The sequence below is a fragment of the Apteryx mantelli genome, chromosome 17 (assembly GCF_036417845.1).
Source record: "Apteryx mantelli isolate bAptMan1 chromosome 17, bAptMan1.hap1, whole genome shotgun sequence".
Taxonomy (NCBI): Eukaryota; Metazoa; Chordata; class Aves; order Apterygiformes; family Apterygidae; genus Apteryx; species Apteryx mantelli.
The window spans coordinates 14,252,883-14,273,029 of record NC_089994.1 but is presented as its reverse complement, the minus strand read 5'-3'; the positions used below and the strand labels follow the sequence as shown (position 1 = coordinate 14,273,029).

The following is a 20,147-nucleotide window of genomic DNA, read 5'->3' as shown; positions in this document are numbered from 1 at the left end:
ACCTTTGTTCTTTCTATTTGGTTTCAGTTGCATGGGTTTTTAATTTCCAGAGGGTACCTCTAAGTCTTGACTAATCTCGTCATTTTGCCGCTTAAGCATGTTAGATTTTTGAAAGGCTTCTGTGCTGCGTATATGAACTTCAGTTACATTGAGTGTCATTGCTAAGGATTTATACAGCTCTGATATTGGATTTATACAATGAATCTTACTGTCTTTTTCGCTACACTAATTCTGGCCTCTTTTGTCTTTATGAGCTGCACCGGGCATGACTCTGGCCAGTCAGGGTCAAGTCCATCTTATTGTAAGATTGACTCATACTTGCAAAATCATAAAAAATAATTGAGTAATTGAGTAAATATACTTTGCTTTCATCAGACACGTTATCCTGGATTTTATCGCTTCACATAGTGTTCACAGTTAGAGCAGCTGACCCATTTTGAATAATTCCAGATTGTCTGCTCTGAAGAAAAGTTGTAGATTGGAAGAGGCCTTGTTTTATATCTGCATGTAAATAACTGCATTTTCTAGTAGCTGATATGATTCACTTCATTTGCCTTCTTCAGTGAAAGTAATAGCTCTTCCCTTTCCCTGTTTTCCTCTTCGCAGAAGTAACAGTTTATTCAATGAGGTCGTGCAGATGAACTTTGAAATAGCCAGTTTCAGCAGCCTTTCTGGAACGCAGCCCATCACCTGGCAGGTGGAATACCCTCGGAAGGGGACAACAGACATAACCTTATCTGAAATCTTCATCTGCCAGAAGGATCTTGTTGGAATCGTTCCACTGGCAATGGTAAGAAACTGTTTCAGCATGTTGCTCCATCCTATCTTTATGCGGCCTGGGAAAACATAAACCAGCAGCTTTGCAAAGGAGTGCTTTCTGCCCTGCTCCCTTTCTATAGCTGTATAGGTCTACTTGCTAAAATCATGCTGACATGTCACACAATTTCAATTCTTATTAATTTATCACAGAAGAAAAGGATGCTGCCACTTTAAAAATCTCTCTCTCAGATTTTAAATCCTGAATTTGTCATGCACGGTTCCCTCCAGGCTACCAGCTGCTAACACACAGCCAAGTAGACTTACCTTCCCATTTCTAATTTTTTCATTACATTAATGCTACAGGGCTTGAACTTGCAAGATGCAGAGCAACTCTAGGGAGCCTTGAGCGCCTTCTGCTGAAGTTAAAGTTGCTTGGTTCGTAGCAGGCTGAGGCTGATACTAATTTGCTGGCTATTTCCCTAATGGTGTGAGAACCTGTAGTTTCAAGGAAGAAACAAAAAATGTCTTTCAAGCGAGGAAAAAAGCCATTGGTCTCTCCAGGAAGACGTTGATCAAGATTCTGTTTAGGAAAAGTTCTATTTGGCTGTCATGTAATTTCTAATGATTTTTTTATGCTTTCATTAACAGCGATCTACATCCATACACATATTCACAGTGAAAGCAGCCTCAGTAGTATGTTTAAGACAAGCAGGTGTTGAGCAAAACTGAAGAACTCTATATAGACTTTCACGATACATGCAAGTATCTTATTTATCTAAGAAGTAGAAGTATCACGGAAGTATCTTACTTACCTTACTTACCTTACTTCTGTGCACGTCCACTTCCATGTGGAAGGATGCCTTGGGTTAAAATCCACTTGCTCTGCTCAGTGCTGTATCACCAGTTGTTGGCCACCTACCTCCCAGTAAAATCGTACTCATTGCCTGTCTTTACAAGGCTCACAAATGCGATTTGTGGAAGCAGTGTCTCCTTCTCTTCCTCTGGCCCAATGAAGATGCAGCAATTTCTGCAAAGCAAGAAAGTGCTGGTAGGAGCAATGCAACCTAGCAGTTAGGGTCCCCTCCTGTGAGTGAACAACCTAGGATTAAATTTTTGCTCCAAATCAAGCAAACAAGAAATTCCACTGGAGTCTCCTACATCTCAGGTACACTCATTTTGGGTATGCGCTTTATTTTCTATGGGATTTAGGTGCATGCCAAGAAGAATCCCTTCCACACTCACAGGTGAGGTCGGCAATGAGCATTTATTTTGCAAGTCCTACTAAACCTCAGAAAGGGGAGAAGCCCAGAACTGCCAGCTACCCAGAACAGGAACAAATGGCAATTAAGTAGAGGAGCCGTGAATACCACCATTACTCAATGCTAGAGATCAGGTTTTGGAAGAAGAGTTAGACATCTCCATCCCACTTGTGAATCTTGCCTTTCCTGTGCGTAGTCTCGGCAGTGAAATTCTGGCAGTCTTTTCTTTGAACAGTATTCTGTGGTTTGCAGCAGATAATTAGATGAGTATTATTTCCTGAAAATGCTAGTCTTCAGTATATTCTTCCACTTTGATGAGTGAAACTGCTGCTCATATCAAATGAGGTCATGGACAGCAATTTCCTGATCCAAAGTCTGTTTGAGTCAGCAGAATGCCCATACTGCATTCCAGGTCTGATAGGGAAATGTTGTCCTCATTACTTGTGGAGTTGAACAGGGAAATATGTATTTGAGCTTCTGTCCTGTAAAGACTTACGAACACACTTAAGGAAGTCTCCTCTGGTCAGAATTTATTTCGAGTTAGACACCTTGAGTAGCTTCCAGTACCGAATGATACATGTCTGTCCACTGGCAGACTTAACATCCCCTTCCTGTTCATTTTTGAAATCATTCATCAGCTTCTTCTGTTCCATACCTGAGGGAATCAAGATTTTTCTCATAACAGGGTCTAATGCCTTTGCACCTGCATACAAGATTCAAGCTTGATGTACAGACTTGTGTCATCTATTCTAGATGAAAATTTGTCCTCTTATGATGGTTCGTCTAAGGTCTAACTTAATGAATTCGGGGGGGACAAATCATGTATGGTGAGATCCTTTATTCCCAACAGATGTGCTATTAGGCACTGTGATTTTTGCAAAGGGTTCAAAGAATGAAATCATTAAACCTTTCTCTTTGCAAAGCTTTTTTGTGTTTATTTATCTCCTTACTGTACCTTGTGATAACACTTGGCTGGAGCCAAAATATACTGTGTTAATAGAATCCAGTTGGATGGGATACCAATGCAAAATTGGCTTTACTAGCAAGATATTAATAGATAAGGGGAATTTTCACAGTTTTCTGTTAGCTAACACTGCAGATCCAGCCAGGGTGCTTTCTTCATTTCGGCATTAATCTCTAGCTGAGCTGGCAATTCTCCTGTTCAGAAACAAAAGTCACACTGGAAAAAGGGTGATACTGTGTCTACTGAGAAGTCAGACTGCACGCTTTATCTCAACTACACACTGTAAAGCACAGCCCGTTATTCTGCGCAGAAATTATGTCTTAGATCTCAGTGCTTATCAGCAAGTGTGTTTCTTAAAGCCTCTCGCCGATAAAGTAGATTAGAGTGATTTAAGCATGAAGTGTTCCTATATAACAAAATGGTTACATCAAAAGTAAAATCTGTCCTTCAGAGTTTTTAAAGGTGGCCAAAAAAGGGAAAGAAGGAGTTGCCGGTGGTATTGTACTAGACTAGGATTCGAGTTTCCCAAGATCTGATTGAGTGTCTGCCATTGGTCTGATGGGGTTCCTAGTCAGTTCTTTGGGAATGAAAGCAGCAAATCTTTCCTTCATTTGAGTATAACATAAAAATTGCCTCCGACTTGTGGAGTAAAGCATCTCTCACGTGAGCCATTCCCAATGCTAAAACTTACAAAGCAGGAAAGATCATGTGCCCTTTATTGCCCTCTGCCTGATTACCCTAGAAAAAAGATGTAAAATGAAAAAGTGGGCCTCCAAAGGATTAGTGCAATCATTGCTACAGTATTTTGGAGTGGAAGAGATTAAAGAATTGACACTGTCAGTGAGAACTGAACCTAGAATTTAAAAAGAGCCATATAGGACTTGGATCAGTGGAGCAAATGGTAAGATACAGCTTCTGAAAAATCAGTGAAAATTGATCATACACTCAACAGAGAGCGTTTTAGTAGAACCCAGATCCTGTGTGCCTGCCTGCAAAGCTAAATAGTGTGGACAAGAAGAAATAGCAACGCTGTGATGCTGCTACAATGAGCACTGCAACAAACTACAATGAACAAGAGAAACATCAAAACTACTTGGCTGAGAATAAGTGTAATAACTTTTTGTCCCATTTTACCTTTAAAAAGAGTCACAAAAAATCAGATGTAGATTTGAGGTGGATGTCATATTTCTTCCTGAGTTTGGAAGTTAATCAGTCGAAGTAATTTTGGAGGACGTTTTACCCCTGAAGATATTTAGAGAGAAAAATGAGACAAAAAGTTAGAAAAATGTAATTCCAACTGGCTCTGGTGCTTTCTGATTCTCACATACCAAGAATGTTAGTTAAGTAAGTACTGTGGGGGGTGATGCTTCAAAGAACAGATCTCCGTCAGACATATGCAGTAGCCTTCTCACTACCAAAATCTTAAATATGGCAGTTGGTGTAACTGTCCATTCCATATGTCTTTCATGCTGGCTGTATGAGGTTCTGTGTGTCTCACTCATAGGAGGATATCAGATTTATATATTATATTTCCATCACTGAGTAGCAACAATTAACTGAGGCAAGACTTGTGAAGGGGTAATGTGATTTGGTAGACCAAGTGATACAGACAGAGAAAGATAGATGCCATTTCAGGCACACAATCCCTCCTTCAGATCTCTGCCTCGCTTTTTTACTTAGACCACAACAGCTGTGAAATACTACAGCTAGAGAAATTGAGGCTTGTAAAATTCATGAAGAGTTAAATAAGAAAACAAAGAGTTTTCTTAAGGGAAAGCACAAAATACATCCCACAGTTTACCGACAGGAAGAATCTGCTGCAAAGATTTAACCGTCTAGTAGAGAGAATCTGCTGTCTGAACTGTGTCCCATTCAAGCGTTTCTTATTTCATGTTACTTGTTCCAGGATCAATTAGAAGAGTGCTTTCATAGAAGCTTAATTAATTATCTGCTAAGCTGCTTTTGAAAACCTCTTCAATTAATCACAAGTAACCTCAGAACTTGCCAATTATGGTGTACAGGGTTGCTTAGCTTACTTCCCACATTTTCCTCAAATTTTTGTCCTGTCGTGAGCAAACACAGCCAACTGTATTGATTTTGCCACTTGACTAGATTAAAAAACAAAACCAAACTTGTTCACTTTGTAGCATGCACACACACACACAAATCTCATTTAATTAAGAAGTCTGTATGTTTCTGTTCAGCGCTAGAGCAAGTGCTAGGAAATTTAGAAAGAGACTTCTTTTATGCTTTAAATGAATAATACATATTTTTAATACCATTAAATTTTGCTTTGGTAGAAGGTACCAAAGCAAACCTTTGGAACAAGGTAGAAGACCTATGTATAAGTTCATTGTTTGATGCCAGTAAGACAACATCAATGTTAAAGTAAAACTCTTTCCTGGGAGGTGGCTTGATGAACCAGTGGTTTAATATGTGTGTGAGACCATCTGGGTTCCTCTATGTGGAACTGGAGAAGGAGTCCTTCAACAACAAGACAGACTCCCAGTGAGTTAGTCCACCTCTAACTGTGACTTGCATGAAATCCAGGTATTCAAAGTGATGAAGCATAGACCAGATGTCAGGAGCACACAGTTCCAGTCTGAATTTGCTCCAAAAGACTTTGTCACTGTGGGAAGCCGTGTAACGTGCCCACGCATATTTCCTCTTTAAAATGACAGTAATACTAAACTTATGATGGCTCTTTGAGGCTTCATTCATTAGGCTCTGTAACCTGTTGATAACTGCTTACAAGCAAATTGAAGTTGGAGCAGTCCTCAGCCGTGAAAGGTTGTTGCTGCTGTTCAGACTTTGTGTGCCCAGAAGCTTGTCTTTTCCCCATCTGCATCAGTGGGTCTAATAAAAGGTGTCTGCTCTCCCTACACACCCTGCCTTGCTGCCGATGCAAACTGCATCTTTGCCCTGTTTAATAGCATCCTGTGAACTACTGATTAATCCAAGTTCAGAATTTTTATGTAGAGTAACCTGGCAAACCCAGTCATAATGTGTAGGCGAGATTCTCTTCTGCTTAGCATTGCTCAGTACAGTTTCACGTGTACTTTTTGCTCTGTGGTAAGTTGTTTCATTAGGAAGTGTTTGGTTTGCATATACCTTTCTTTACATTCAAATATATTCAGAGTTCTTCTGTAAAAGTAAGTGGAGATCTAAGATGCAGAGCTGTGACTCTTAGCCTAAGCCAAAAATGCTTTTTACCACTTTTATGTGTGCTTGTTGACCTTTCTTTTAAAACACACCATCAAAAATTTAGCTACCAAAGCAATGGTTGTTTTACATATCCATATAGGTATACCATTCTCTAAGGTACAGATTTTTTTAAGGTATCTCATTGCAATAAAGAGAAACTAAGTCCCTGTATAGCATTTTAAAATATGGACCAAAATAAATAGAGTTCTCATCCCTGAACAGTCATTTCACACCATGAAGCTGCATCTGTTTCAAGGTCATAGCAGTGCAGAATTCCCACTCCCATTACTCCTTGAGTCTGGAACGATGCAGGGTGCAACAGGCACTCTGAGGAGTTGCACAGTTTAGGAGCTTTCCAAAAGATACAGTCTGAAGCTATATAAATACATCCATTTCCTAATTTACTTAACACAGACAAACTAACAGATAATCTACATATTAAACTTTTCAGCTGACATATTTTCTCAGATAATGAAGTGATGAATTACATCAAATAAATACTGTGAAATGAAGGAAATTTGATGTAAAAATGATCCTGTTACTCTTAGTAACTGGAACAAGTTTAAACTAACTGTGAAGCCCTAAATAATACCATGAAGTCATGAGTTTTCCCAGATTAATTACAGGACTCTGTATTCTGGGTGAAAGACCAGACTTGCAATCCTCTGATGTTGACTGGTAGCAGAGAATCAGTAACTCAGATCACATATATCCCTACAATTTCCATTATGTCAGGTTACAATCTTTTAAATGAGAATAGCATTTCTTCCTTTAGATTTACAGCGGTACAATTCCACTAAAGTTTGTGTCATTGCTCTGTATTTATACCAGATGAACTCAAGTGCCTGCATACCTGTTTATAAATTGACCATGTTGTATAGTGCATTGAGCAGTGTTTCAATTCAAGACACTGTCCACTAGCAACTGATATCAGTTAATCTTATCTGTTAAAAGTAAGCTCTTTTGTTGTCCACCCATCGGGAAACAAAAGGAAAGAAAAGAATGCGCTGCTGTCCATTGATCCCAAATTGGTCAGAATATGCAGACCACAAAAAGAATTCAAAATTGCTCAATTTGACAGTGCCTTTTTAAGTCCCAGGCACCATTTCTACAGCCGCTGCACTTTTGCCGCTAGCTTCTGTTTTCCTTCTCGTTACTACAATCACATTCAGTCCTACCTTTTGTAGGAAATGAGACTGGATCGATAAGGCTATCTCAGCTGGCTGGAATTAATTTTTCCATTGCATCGACTTGTATGTCATTTTCTATGCAGCACAACAGTATATAGAATTTCCTCTTCCAGCACCCCTCATTTCTGACAATGCCATTGAATGGATTACTTGGGGATTTTTCAAGTGCCAAGGAGAGATGAGGTCAGCAAGCTTCTGCATTTTTTAAGTATTCTGTAAAGGATCTCTGCCATATAGAGCACTTTTGGTTTTCTTTGCCAATTTTCCTGCTGGTACTTGAGAGATACCAATGTGAGACTTTATATATATGCTTCTCAGCCTTGACAAGACGGAAATCTTGAGAACCACATAAAAAAATGACAGAACAGCCAAAATGTGCAGAGAGACATTCAGTGACTTAATTATTTTACTTCTAGTCTTACAGTAGTAGCTAAATTCTCCCCTCGGAGTGTCTCACAACACATCTGTCTGCTGCACAGACAAATGATAGACAAGTCAAAATCTTCTCCAGAAAATTTGCAGTCCGCCAGTCAAGCTGAGGAAATTTCAGGAGTTTTTCAAGGGTGGATAAAGCTGAGCTCCAGGAAGGGGAGAGGAGGGACAGGGTAGCTGGCACTGAAACACAGGATGCAGGATCACGTGTTCGTGCTAACATGGTGGGAAGGAGGGATTGGAGATGCCCTGGAAAATCCATGCTTGGTGCTGATCGCTTGTGCACGTTGGAAGTCTGCTGTCGTGGTCTCTGTCCCCTGAGAGCGTGACACAGTGCAGTGCTCGGTGGAGACAGCCGGGCTCTTCCATGCTGCTTCTCAGCACTGCAAGTTAGGCTGAGTCGAGGCCATGTCCTCCTGCCGATAACTTTGGTTTCGGCTCATGGCGCTGCGTGGCCTGACGCGCAGAGCCCAGAGATTCCTTCATTCTTGTGCTTTATCAGGCAGGATTTCAGGCCTACTTTACGTATTGGCTCAGGTTTACAATACCCCTCCCATCAAAAGAGGATATTGTAAGTAACATTTTAAATGTTAAATGGCATGATTAAATGATTAAAAACCTGACTGTTCAACATAACCACAAAGGCAATTTCACAGCTGCCCCATGCATGTGAGCAGAGGCCATGCAGAGACACGGTAATGAGGGAGCAGGAAGTGAGCTTGGACCCAGCCAAAAATGCTTGAGAAGGACTTACCAGAGCTGGGTATTTGGGGGCTGTGGCTGCTGAGGACTGTATTCACCGCAGGTGCCCCCCGCTGCCACCTGCACTGCCAGGCCAGGTGGAGGAGGAGGGCAGCGAAGCACTTTGCAGCGGGGACAGAGACCAGTTTGAGGCTGATAGTGTCGCACGAGTTTGCAGCTGGAACAGAACTGGAATTGAAAAGCAGAGAAGTTACTAACTTGTGGTAATGCAGTTGCGGGTTGGGCGATTCCCACCTTGGGGCCGTCGTTGGGAGGCAAACGTTACTTGAAATAGGTGCGAGGCTGGACAGGGACTGTGAGAGCAGACCCGGTGCGGCCGGAGAGCCGGCCGGTGCTGAGCCAGCCTGAGCGCCAGGAGGCCATCCGTGAGCCATGCTGAAAAACCGGAGCAATTGCTCTGAATTGGCAACTTTGTAATGATGGGTTTGATCTGTAAAGAAAGTTGGAATGTTTAGGGGGAATACTTCCCTGTTCACCATCAGGTGAAATACCTAGCAGAATTACAAATCGTTCAGCTGGGCTCTAATTAATGAGGCCCTGAGGTGCAGGGCAGTGGGACTAACTAGACAACAAGGAGACACTTTACCGTAATGGACGTTAATGAGTGAGCAGGGGGAAGAAACGCAGCAGGACTTGTATAAGCCTCGGGGTTATAATGAGAAAAACCCAACAACTTTTCACCTTTGGTCTGTTATTAGGTGCATGTTTGCCTTACCCTGTTTACAATTTATTATCCAGGCAGACTCTGAGCTCTGAGGGTGTTTGTCGAGCAAGGCACCGGGAATCTGCACCTCCAGCTCTGGTTCTGCTTGCGGGGGATAAAACAGTAAAACCGAGTCCAGGGGTGAGTGCTGTCCGGGCGAGAAAGGCAGTACTGCGGGGAGCAGCAGCGGTGATAGGATTTGATTTATTCGCAGTGCTAGCACCAGAGGGTACCAGGAGAGCACCAAAGCTTGGGCTGCTGTTAAAACCTGCCTTGCTAAGTTAGAGGGGCTGTCCGTAAAGGTCTTTCTCCAAGCCGCAGGCTGTGCAGATTGATGCGCATATGCTGGACGGCTGTGAATGAGCAGATCAAAACTCTTGCACTGTGGCAGAGGCCCCGTGGCCCTGGCGTGTGCTGCAGGCCATACGTCGACTGTAGGGCCTGGCAGCGTAAATCAGCACAGACCACGGACCTGTCGAGACTTTTATTTTCCTCCCAGACAAGTCAGGCCTGATATTTAAAGCACCAGCACCGTGGCATAAACGTTACAAGCCCACATGTTAGCGAGCGAGGGAATTTCAGCAAACAGAAACAAAAAGTAACACTGACATTAATTTTAATCAGTTCCTAGTCATCTGATTTGTCCTCCGCGTTTTTTTCTCTGTGAGAGCTGATCGTCTTTCCGCAAGATTTGTTACCTCACAGAACAATAATAAAGGCTGTAATGATGTAATTTATTACTGCAATTTGCTTTTGGAAATCCTCTATTAGTGAAAAATGGCAACAGTGTAGTTTTATTAATTGCGGTAGTTGCATATCGAATAGTGATGGTCACTCTCAGGATTCCTGGCTGTGCTGCCCTTTGCTTTCCGAGGCCCTGTAGACGCAGAGCTGCGCATGTTTTTCAGGGTTGTGGAATGAATGTTTTGATTAAACTAAGTAAGTGTAAAAAAAAAAAAAAAAAAAGTTCATTGAGAAGTTTCAGAAAAAGGATAGAGAGAAACATTAGTCTGTAAATGCAGTATTAAAAAACACACCAGCGTGTTACTGCACCGTGTAAATATTGTCTTACTAACATTTACCCGTTTATCCAGCTCCCCCCAAACTCCTTCTGACAGCCTGAACCTTTGGGTTCTCTGTGCAGTTTTCCTCCCCGTATCCCATCCCAGCAAGAACAACTTCTCTTTCATTTATTTTTTTCTTTTAGTGTGAAAATTTTTTACCTAGGCATAAAACTTTTATTATAGTTTGCGGAAACCAGATTTTACCAGGAGGTAGATGGGGAAGGAGCATGTGGACAAAATCACCATGTGTGATTTAAGGTGAATTCTCTTCCTTTTGTGTTCAGAAACGGTGCACAGGTGAGTGAAATCCAGAAGGTTTGCTGTAACCTCTTAGTGATCTTGAATTCCCGTTCTGGAGAGCTAACAGAAGGCGGAGGCCTCCTGCTGGATGTGTTATGTCAGCAGCAGAAACCAAAGCGATCAGTCTGCAACCTGGAGGTACTTTGGGATCGTTTTGTGTAGGGTATTGTGCGTCTGCCTGCCAATAGCGAGAAGTTTTGTATGGGCTTGAAGCTTAGATTGATCCAGCAGAAAACACTATGTTTTAGATTCTGGATCTGGGACAAAACGTGGATCGCAGGCGTTGAAAAGCAGCGACCAGGGGTGCAGTTTTCAGCTGGCACCAAGCACCCTGTGGCATATGTTTTAAGAATGCCTGGAAGCTTCAGGAGTGAGTTTGGTGTGGCAATAAATAAGTTATCGGAGACTCAGTAATTCCTCCTCGCTGCTCTTACCTCATGCAAATTATGGACTATTCATTAAACAAGGAGAGACGCTGATACACAAAAACAGGAGTTGTCTGGTGGATTGGGAGCCACATGTCTGGAGCTGGTTTCTGCCTCTTGGGTCTTGGGTGGCGCTCACATCCACACCAGTTTGCTCATCTTTAAAATGGACGCAGTAGTTAATGCTTCCTATGTTACAAAGCAGGTATTTGATTCACAGGTTCATTCTGTAGTGCCAGTTCTTTAAAAATGAGAACTCCCTGCTTGAAAACAAAGTGCGGTCTCCCCCTCTCCGTCCTGGTTATGTTGTTCCAGTCATGAAGAGTGAAAATGTAAGTGAGGCAAGGTTTATAGAGCGAGGTAATATCTTCTGTTAGGCCAGCCAACAGAGCTAGGAAAAACAGACAAGCTTTCAAGCACACAAACCCTTTTCCGAGCCTCTTTCAGTGTTTTAAGTTGCTGTGAGATGCTCAGATAAAGATAATAATGGTCACTGTGCTTGCTTCAGGTTATACTAACAAATAAAATACTGCTTTAAGTAAATGGATTTGATCTCTTTGTCCTTCATATCAGTGACTCACACAATAGTCATAGCAGCATATTTCAAGGACGCTTCTCCAGCTGGAACTGTGAACCCCTCGCCAGGGTGATCTTGCAAAGCAGCCCCTGAAGTTAAAGGACATTTTTGCTTGAGTAAGGAGTAAAGAATTGAATCTGTGATTATACCTATGCATTCTATATTTACTTTTCTCCTTTTACATATACGCCATTTTTAATTCCTATATATAGTAAGACCCCCCAGTCTGTTAGACATGTGCCTAGTCAATAATTTAATTTTCCTGTGTGTCACTCTCTCTCATCTTTTTAACTGTACTAAGTCTCTGATGTCTGTACAGTATCTGCTCTCGTTAATGCAGTAATCTTGTTTCTGCCCTCTGTGTGCTTTGCTTTTGTGGACTTGCTATGAAGTCAGTGAAATCAATAAACTATTTGGAAAGGAAAAAGAATCAAGGAGCAAGGATAGGAAATAATAATAAGAATGATTTTCTTCTGCATTTTTATTAGTACTTTTTCATAGCAGTTCCCTAAGAAACTCTATTGTGTGTCTTTGTTATAGTTTGTGCTTATCAAAAATTAAAGTTGCACAGCCAAAATGAGGAAAGAGCAAGTAGAAATTTTCTCTTGCTGATTTCAAAATAGACTACATTAAATCAAAAGATTTTAGCAGAAGCTGTCTGATTCACTTCCACTGTGTTTTAAATAGAGTTCTAAAATCCACAAACTTGAGCCAAGTGTTCATGCACACTCCACAGCCAAAAAATTACAGAGCTTAAGAGACTTGCATGAAGATGAATACTCCCTATTAGAGGGAGAAAGTAACTCATTAATAATCCATGACATGTTAATCTACGCAAATAAAACAAGTTCACAACCCTCCACAGTGGCCATAAAAATCATCTGTGTATCACACAATACCCCAGTTACTTAAAAAAAGAAATTGTCCTTGGGACTTAATCCTTAAAGTCTGTAAAGTGTTTGCAGTCGCTTCACCCCAGCTGTAGAGTGCATCCAACCCCACAGTGCCACCAGGACCATGCCGTTCCCCTGAAACAAGCAGGCTAGATGAGACTTCACCTCCTGTATCCAAACGGAGCAGTTTATTCATCATCAGCGTGGCTTGTGTTAGCGCTACATAAAACATGGCTTATTTCACTGGGATCTGGGGGCTCCGACTGAAATCCCAGGAGCTGGTTACAGTAGGTACCACATTTTCACTTATTATAAAAGAATTTCTACTTCCACTCTTGACAGAGGAAGTCCTATAGCCCCCATGTAGGTGGGAAGCTGAAGCACAAAGAAGGCAGGTTGGAAACTTGCCCACATTATTTCAAGGGGAAGAAAGGAGGAGGTGATCCAGGTGCCTAAACATAGGTGTCTAAGACCATTATAGATGCCCTAAAGTCTGAGCCATCCATCCAGGACTGGCAGGTATCACACAGGACCTGCAGGAGACTTGTGCCCTTCTGGAAGAGCATCTGGAGGCCAGGCGTGATATCTAAGAGCATCTAAATGACACTCTATTCTTAGGCACTTCAATCATTCCCCAGAGCTGCAGACTGGGAATTGGAGCTGTTGTGAAGTACCTGCCTGAAAAGGCCATCTTCATTGTCTGAAAATATATGGATTTCTTCAATGTACAGTTTTATTCTATCAAAATATGCTTCCTGGACAGCATTTCCTGCTGCTGATGAACAATACAGCGCTCTGAACTGAAACAATTAGAAAGTGCACATAGGTATTCATAAATATCAGGCTTCAGTTGAAGGCCACTTTAAGGTATTCTTGACTCCCATCATTCAGAAACCACATTAAGATTTCCATCTCTGCTGTCCAGCATGACTTTGTGCTACTGTTGTGTCCTACATCTCTACCAGCTCCATCCATGTCAGTGATGGTGCTGGTTTCATATCAACTACAGTGAACACATCGAGCAATAAACTCCCAACAAAAATATTGTAATCCAGGTCATCGCTAATTGATGGAAAAACCCTGATATCTTTCATATCTTATTAGCATAACGGCCAATTACATCGATCAGTTTTGTCTGAGGAATAAGACCCTAGACCTTGAGGTTGACGTCAGCAGGGCTCTGTAGGAGTGCAGGGTCGGACCAAAGGATAGCACATTAGGGCAGATTCTTTAGGGCTTGCCTCATACCACTGGACAGAACAAAACTTGGCTTTATTGAAGCCACCAGCAAAATCCCTGTTGGTTTCACTGGGGTCAGGATTTGAACCATAATTTTTGCAAAATATTTGCAGTATGAAATACATGAGGTAGAAATGTGTTATATATAAAATGAAAAGTACTGTCTCTATCTGTCTATAATCAAGTATGTGGCTTCTATTAACACAGAATGCCTCATAATCTATTTTGCATTATAGTTGTGAGTGTATATGTGTGGATATAGATTACTCGCATATATATGTACAGTGCATAATTGTCTGTGCATCCATGCATGTGTAGCTAATATGCTTGTATATTTTCAATCTGCAACTATCTATTGATTACAGCTATTATAGCAATATTATTATAGATATATAGCCAACTATGTAACAGTGCCACAGATTTAATTGGTGTGAATGTGGGAAGAGTTTCAAATTGCTAATGAAAATTGCCTTTTTACTACAAGCTATTTTCCCATGGTGGTCACACAGACTGGAGACATCACTAGAGCTGTGCTGGTTCTGATTCATGGCAGAGCAAGCCCAATTTTAAATGGAGGTCCTTTTCCAAATAACTTCCTCTGACTCCTGAAAAAGGAGAATAAATGACTAACACATCTTGAGCCTAGAAAATGCCCTTAAATTGACAAATTTCACTTATTAGTCTTTTTGCAACAGAAAGAGAATTGTAAGCCATGAAATGATTTCAGCAAGAAGACATTATATAGCCCCATCCCTGGCTGCTTAAGCATCCATGAACCATTCCATTATAAGATCACCAGGTGGCTATTGCCCTTCTCTGCTATTCAGACTGTACCACTGTTCCTGTTTCCATCTGTGATATACTTAATAGGTCCATTCAGTAACGGAGAAAAACGTGAGAGGTGTTCATCATAGCTGAAGGCTTTCCCCGACAATTATTCCTTAGATGTTTGAGTAAATGAAAAGCTATTTTTATGATTAAAAAGGACAGAACATGTTGCAGGTTCTGAGGCCATTTTATTGGCACAGCTTTTGGAATCAGTAACAAATATTTATCATTCCCTGGGAATGTTGTAAATAGCTACAGTCACCAAACTAATGTTCTTGGTATGTTTGCCTCTGCTGTCTTTTTCTAGCATGTGACTACGCTTCTAAGAGTGCCTGTTAGAAAAATATTATGACTATGTATTATGGATATATGCACATATCGAATATATATAATTTATGCACTGTGTAAATGTAAACTTGAGTTTCAAAAAAACTTAAGATAGTTAATTGCCTCATATTCATGGGATCTAAGTGTATTTGTAAGTATCCTTGAATATACTTATATCCATAAGTAGCAATGCCTAAAACAGAGAGTCATATAACCTGTCAGTTCATGGTTTTCATATGTTTGCATTTTTCTATGCTCAAAATAACCAACAACAATTCTGGAGTCAGAGTATCTCAGGTAATCACATTTCAATGCAAAACTAGAAATTTTTCTCTCTAGAAAATGTGGTTTTCTATGTAAGTGCTCTTATTTTCTACGTCCATTTAGCAAAATATTAAAAGTGAGGAATTAAATTTGACAAAGAAGAGGAGCGGGTAGTTGCCTGTGTTACACATTTGCATCTTTTAAAAATTAGGGTTTTTGATTCATTTATGTTTAAATGTAGAAAAACAAAATGTGGGCTTCTGCTTCCCATCTTCTCCAGTCCTTCTTATGTCCTTTTTCTACGTTTTAAGTGGTTCCAGAGTTTTTTTGTTTGAAGTCATTTTCAGTTGCAGACTCTTCCTCCACAAAGCAGGAAATATCGTCTGTCTTTGAAAATATCCAGTGGTCACTGGATCCTGACATAGCCATTCTAGTCAGCAGGAAATTGAGACAGCTTTAGTATAATACTTGTCTTTTCAGGAAGCTCTACCTAATTGAATTTAGTGTCACATCTTCTGCGAAGCAGAGTGGCCTCCAGCCAGAGGCTCGGTCACTGTTGATACACATTGATTATGACAGACACTTAAAAAGACAAACTGTGCACATTTACAGCTTTTAAGACAGTAAGGGAAGACACAATCAAGCATGCAAATGTACTGTGGATTCTATTTCATGTCCCTATTAATTTGCATTTCCTGTCACCTAAGGGGTTAGATTATCTAATGAGATCATCTTGTCAGATTAATTTCGGGTGGAAGGGAAGGTCTGAAGTTATTTCCTGTGGACCTGATTCATTAAAGAAAAATGTTTAACACAAGTGCAGTATAATGTCATGTGAGCTGAACATGTTACTTTCTGCCTGATTCAAGGACTGGAGTAGTTCTTACGGCAGAGGTGCAAGGAAGGCATTTTGGAGACAGTGCGCTTGCTTGTCTGGAGTCTGGGGGAGTCTGTCTGACATCTCTTTCCTTGCAGAAGGGATGATGGTTGTTGCTGCTGGAGGGAATGCCTCTCTCCAGAATATTTGATAATTAGGCAATTCACTCCCCCTCAATTTGGGCCTCTGGATCTTCTAAACTCCAAGGATACAAGTTCTCCAAGGGGTCAGTAATCTAATTGAATCCATAATCTCCATGGGGAAAAGACCGTACATTTTTCAGTTGCACCTTGCTTTGTGCTAGATTAAGACAGATTTTTAAGATAAAACAAAACAAAAGCTTTATATATTAAAAACCTGAAAGGGCTATAAGTGATCAAATCAAGACCCATCAAGCCCAAGTGGTATTTGAGGAGACCATAATTTATAAACAAAAGTAATATGATCTTTTTTTTGTTTCGATGTAACACTGGGACTACATATTTCCCAAAATATTGTTGGAAAATAAAATGTGAAGAAAACTAGAACGTCTAAACATCTATTGAGCATTTTTTCAACAAGAAAACCAAAATTGAACTGTGTCAGACTCTGCTGGAATTCTTTTTCTCATTCCTAGATCTGTTCAGCAAACAAGAATCAGTAATGCACCAAGCTGGGCTGAGAATCAGTTGATCTGGTTGCTGAAATTTGCTCCTTGGTGTAGAAACTGTCTCTTATTATAGTCAGTGCTCAACATATTGAGGCCCAGCTATCATGTGGAGCCAGAACAGGGTTACTCTTATACAAATAATAAATACCAGTAGCATCAGTGGAGCTTTACTTGAAGAAATATTAATGGAAGTCCTTGGACCCTCATCCCAGAAGGGAGAGGAAATAAGATCCCTTGATTCATCTCAGTGCCTATGGTAAAATATTATTGCTCCGAAATCAAGTTTTGAATTGGCATTGTGAACTGTATATGATTATTTTAGTGAGTATGACAAATGCAGTAAAGTAAATATTTAATCCCAAAACAAAAGAAATCAGAATTTGATTGTCAACTCATCACCAGTGGAAGAAGTGGCATATAATGCCTTGTTCGGAGGCATTACACCTTTCTAGTGGCTGCTAAGATTTCTTCACTCATGAAGCAGAAAGTTTCTTGCTGTCTTTGTTGGAGAGTTTGTTCTTATTCTGAAACAAACTGTCTCTGCTAGCCAGAATATCATTTGTAGACTTCGCACCTGGGAACAGGTTATGCAGATAAGATTTTTCTTTTTTATTCAAAATTACAAGAAATAAAAAAGCGAGATCCTGTTGCCCTAATAAGCTTGATAGAGTCAGGGCTCTGATGTGACCCTAAGTCAATGTGGCCTTCACACAGATATACAGATCTTAGTAATGGCTTTATAACCTTTTTCCATCTGTGTAATTATGTCACTAACTGTAAACTGAACACAGCAATTAAACGCATGGGTAATTTGTTCAATTGCTCCAGTTTCTTCTTACTTTTTTAAGGAGATGCTTACTTTTGAGTGATGATATAATTGCATTTAGCAGTACAATCTTCATCTGGTACATCAAAATAATCATAGGCTATGTTCCCTTTTGCAAGTTCGGATGCTAACAGTGTAGATTCACTGTAAAGAAAGCTTGGACTAGGTATCCAAGGATATCTTTCTGCATCCATATCTTCTAATATACTCTACGTTCTCCTTTACTGCCTGCAGAGTCTAATTTATCAGGACTCAAAAATTCCACCGATAGGGTTTTTGAAAACTGTACAATCAGGCAAGAAAATGGAACGGTCTGTTACTATTGTGTGGGGCCAGTAATTAAGATTTATCTCAATACGGAGACTGTAAACAGACAAGATCATTGATTAATAAAGCATTGCAGCTGCAGAACACTGAGTTCCCATCTTGAAAAGACACTCAGATCTTTGTCAGAAATTACATGGTTCACGAAAACTACAGGAAGATTGTGCTGAATGCGAGACTTCCCCATCCCAGCTGAGCGCCATAACCACAGGCACCTCTTTGCTTTCCTTCCTTCTGGCCCCAGGAATCTGGCAGTGGTTTCCCTGCAGTGGGCCAGCCTCAAGAGGAAGGGGTGAATGCGCCCAGCCTCGCCTGCGCAGTGATGGGCTTTACCTACATGCTGATGCCGCTCTTCTGGGAGATGAGAAACATGGGTCTGAATCCCTTCCCTGTGTCCCTGTTTCCACTCTTCCTCCATTTACCTTCTCTTTAAGACCCCTAGAGACCCACATGCATCACATTCATCAAGCTCATCAGACAAATACTGTGTATGCAGGGGACAGAGCAATGCGAACGTCCTCCTTTGGGTCTTCCTGTGGCTAGGGTTTTATCTGTGTTTGTCTTCTGGTTTCTTTGTTCTTCGGGGCAGGTATTATCCTTAATTTTTGTGCCATGTACAGTGCTGGCCCCTTAACAAAGATTTAATGAAGAGAAGATACCTTACAGGGCTGTCGTGTGTCAAAAAGAATTAGCATCCAGAAGAAACTTTGAGACCTTTTGTTCTGCTATCCTGATCAGAAACAGACTGCAGGAATGGCATCTCTTATTGAATAAATCTGTTTCTTATGTGGATTTTGAATGGCCTGATTTTTCCACCAGTATTAAGTTGCTCATTACTTTCCATTTTCCTTGGCACTGTGTGTCTAAGAATCATGGAGTAAGCTGGGCTCCATCTGGATCCGCGTTTCAATACTGAGGGATGGTATTAAGTAAGCAGGTTACCTTTTTGGTTTTAATGATGAACAGCATTACCCCATTTCTTTTGCAATGTGATGTTACTAATGAAGCAAAAGCCCTCATTTTTATAAACTGACAAATGAAGCAGAGCGGGATTTACATGTGGTGGGCATGTAGCACTGGAATCAAGTGAAAGGAAAGAGGCAACCCAAATCCCACACACAAAAGCTGCCTTCCCCCACTCTCTGCATTGGGGTGGCTTTGCCTCAGGGAGGCCCTCGGTCACGATGCAAACTCTTTGGTCCTTGGAAACCTTCCTGTTATTCTGAAGTGTGTGCTGAGAATTTAAAAACTGAACATCAGCTCCTTTCTTTTCTCATGCATAATGTCTGTGAATGTGGAGTGTCGGAGAACCCAGTTGGCTGAAAGCTCAATGTATAATTTATTTTTAATCGCGGGATTATGTGGATAAACAGAATCTGCTGCCTAACAATGTCAGTTTGTTAATCAGCTGTAATCTTAGTAGTATTAATAACCCAAATCTGCAACCATCATGTCAGCCAGCCTCACAAATCAGCATAACAATTGTCTGCAGTGCAGCAGGATGCTGCGCGTCGCTCTAGCTCGGGCGCCCTGGAAACTCATGCTGCATAACTTAGCGCTCAGCGGTGGAATATTTATGGCGATTGCAACTGGCGTATGTGGAGTTTACGTTATATCTCCCACATCTCCATCTTCGTCTCTCGTAACTGTTGCCAAGGTGTCACTGTTCATCGGGGTGCTGGGCTGAACAGTGGTTGGAAGCGCAGTCCGGCTCCTGGAGGTCTCCTATGCTGCCATTGTCGCCGCCAATTCAAGTGCTGTCACCGCCACGCAAGGGCTTGCTGCTCCTGTCCTTTTTCCATAGGGCAATTATGTTTCTGGTTTTAAGGTAGATGGTGTCCAACTGCCTCTTTCCCACAAACTCTTTCAAGAAACTTTCCTTGTAAATTGAAACGTAAGTGGCTTTTCTGTGTCGCTCCTTCAGATCTACAACACAGGTTTGTTACTCATGAGGTAGTGTGTTTGTATGAGGAAGAAATCTTAATGCTAAGCTATGATTAACATCCTTCGGTGTGATTCCGCTTGCAGAATTTGCAGCCTCTAAACAGGTCCATTCTCATGACCTCAGGCTCCCATGGATTTCTCTTGATAACACCATCTAATCGGATTTAGAGTTTAATTAAACAGCTGTCACTTTGCTTCCTCATTCTGCCGCAATTTAATGTTGAATTAGTTCCTAAATTAGTCATGGTTGAATGCTTGCCTTCTTACAATTGAGAGGTTGGATGAACATAAGGTTTGCTCTTCAGCTAAATTTTAGCAACTAAGGCTCATATTCTGT

At 41.0% G+C, this 20,147-nt stretch overlaps 1 protein-coding gene across 1 annotated transcript in view; it reads left to right on the top strand.

Annotated features, from left to right (window-relative positions):
- TMEM132C (transmembrane protein 132C) overlaps positions 1–20,147 on the top strand; it is a 216,055-nt gene that overhangs the window by 158,324 nt on the left and 37,584 nt on the right. The window contains exon 4 of the mRNA XM_067307074.1: positions 607–790. Within this exon, the coding sequence (XP_067163175.1) occupies positions 607–790 (184 nt within the window). The remainder of the gene's footprint in view (positions 1–606; positions 791–20,147) is intronic.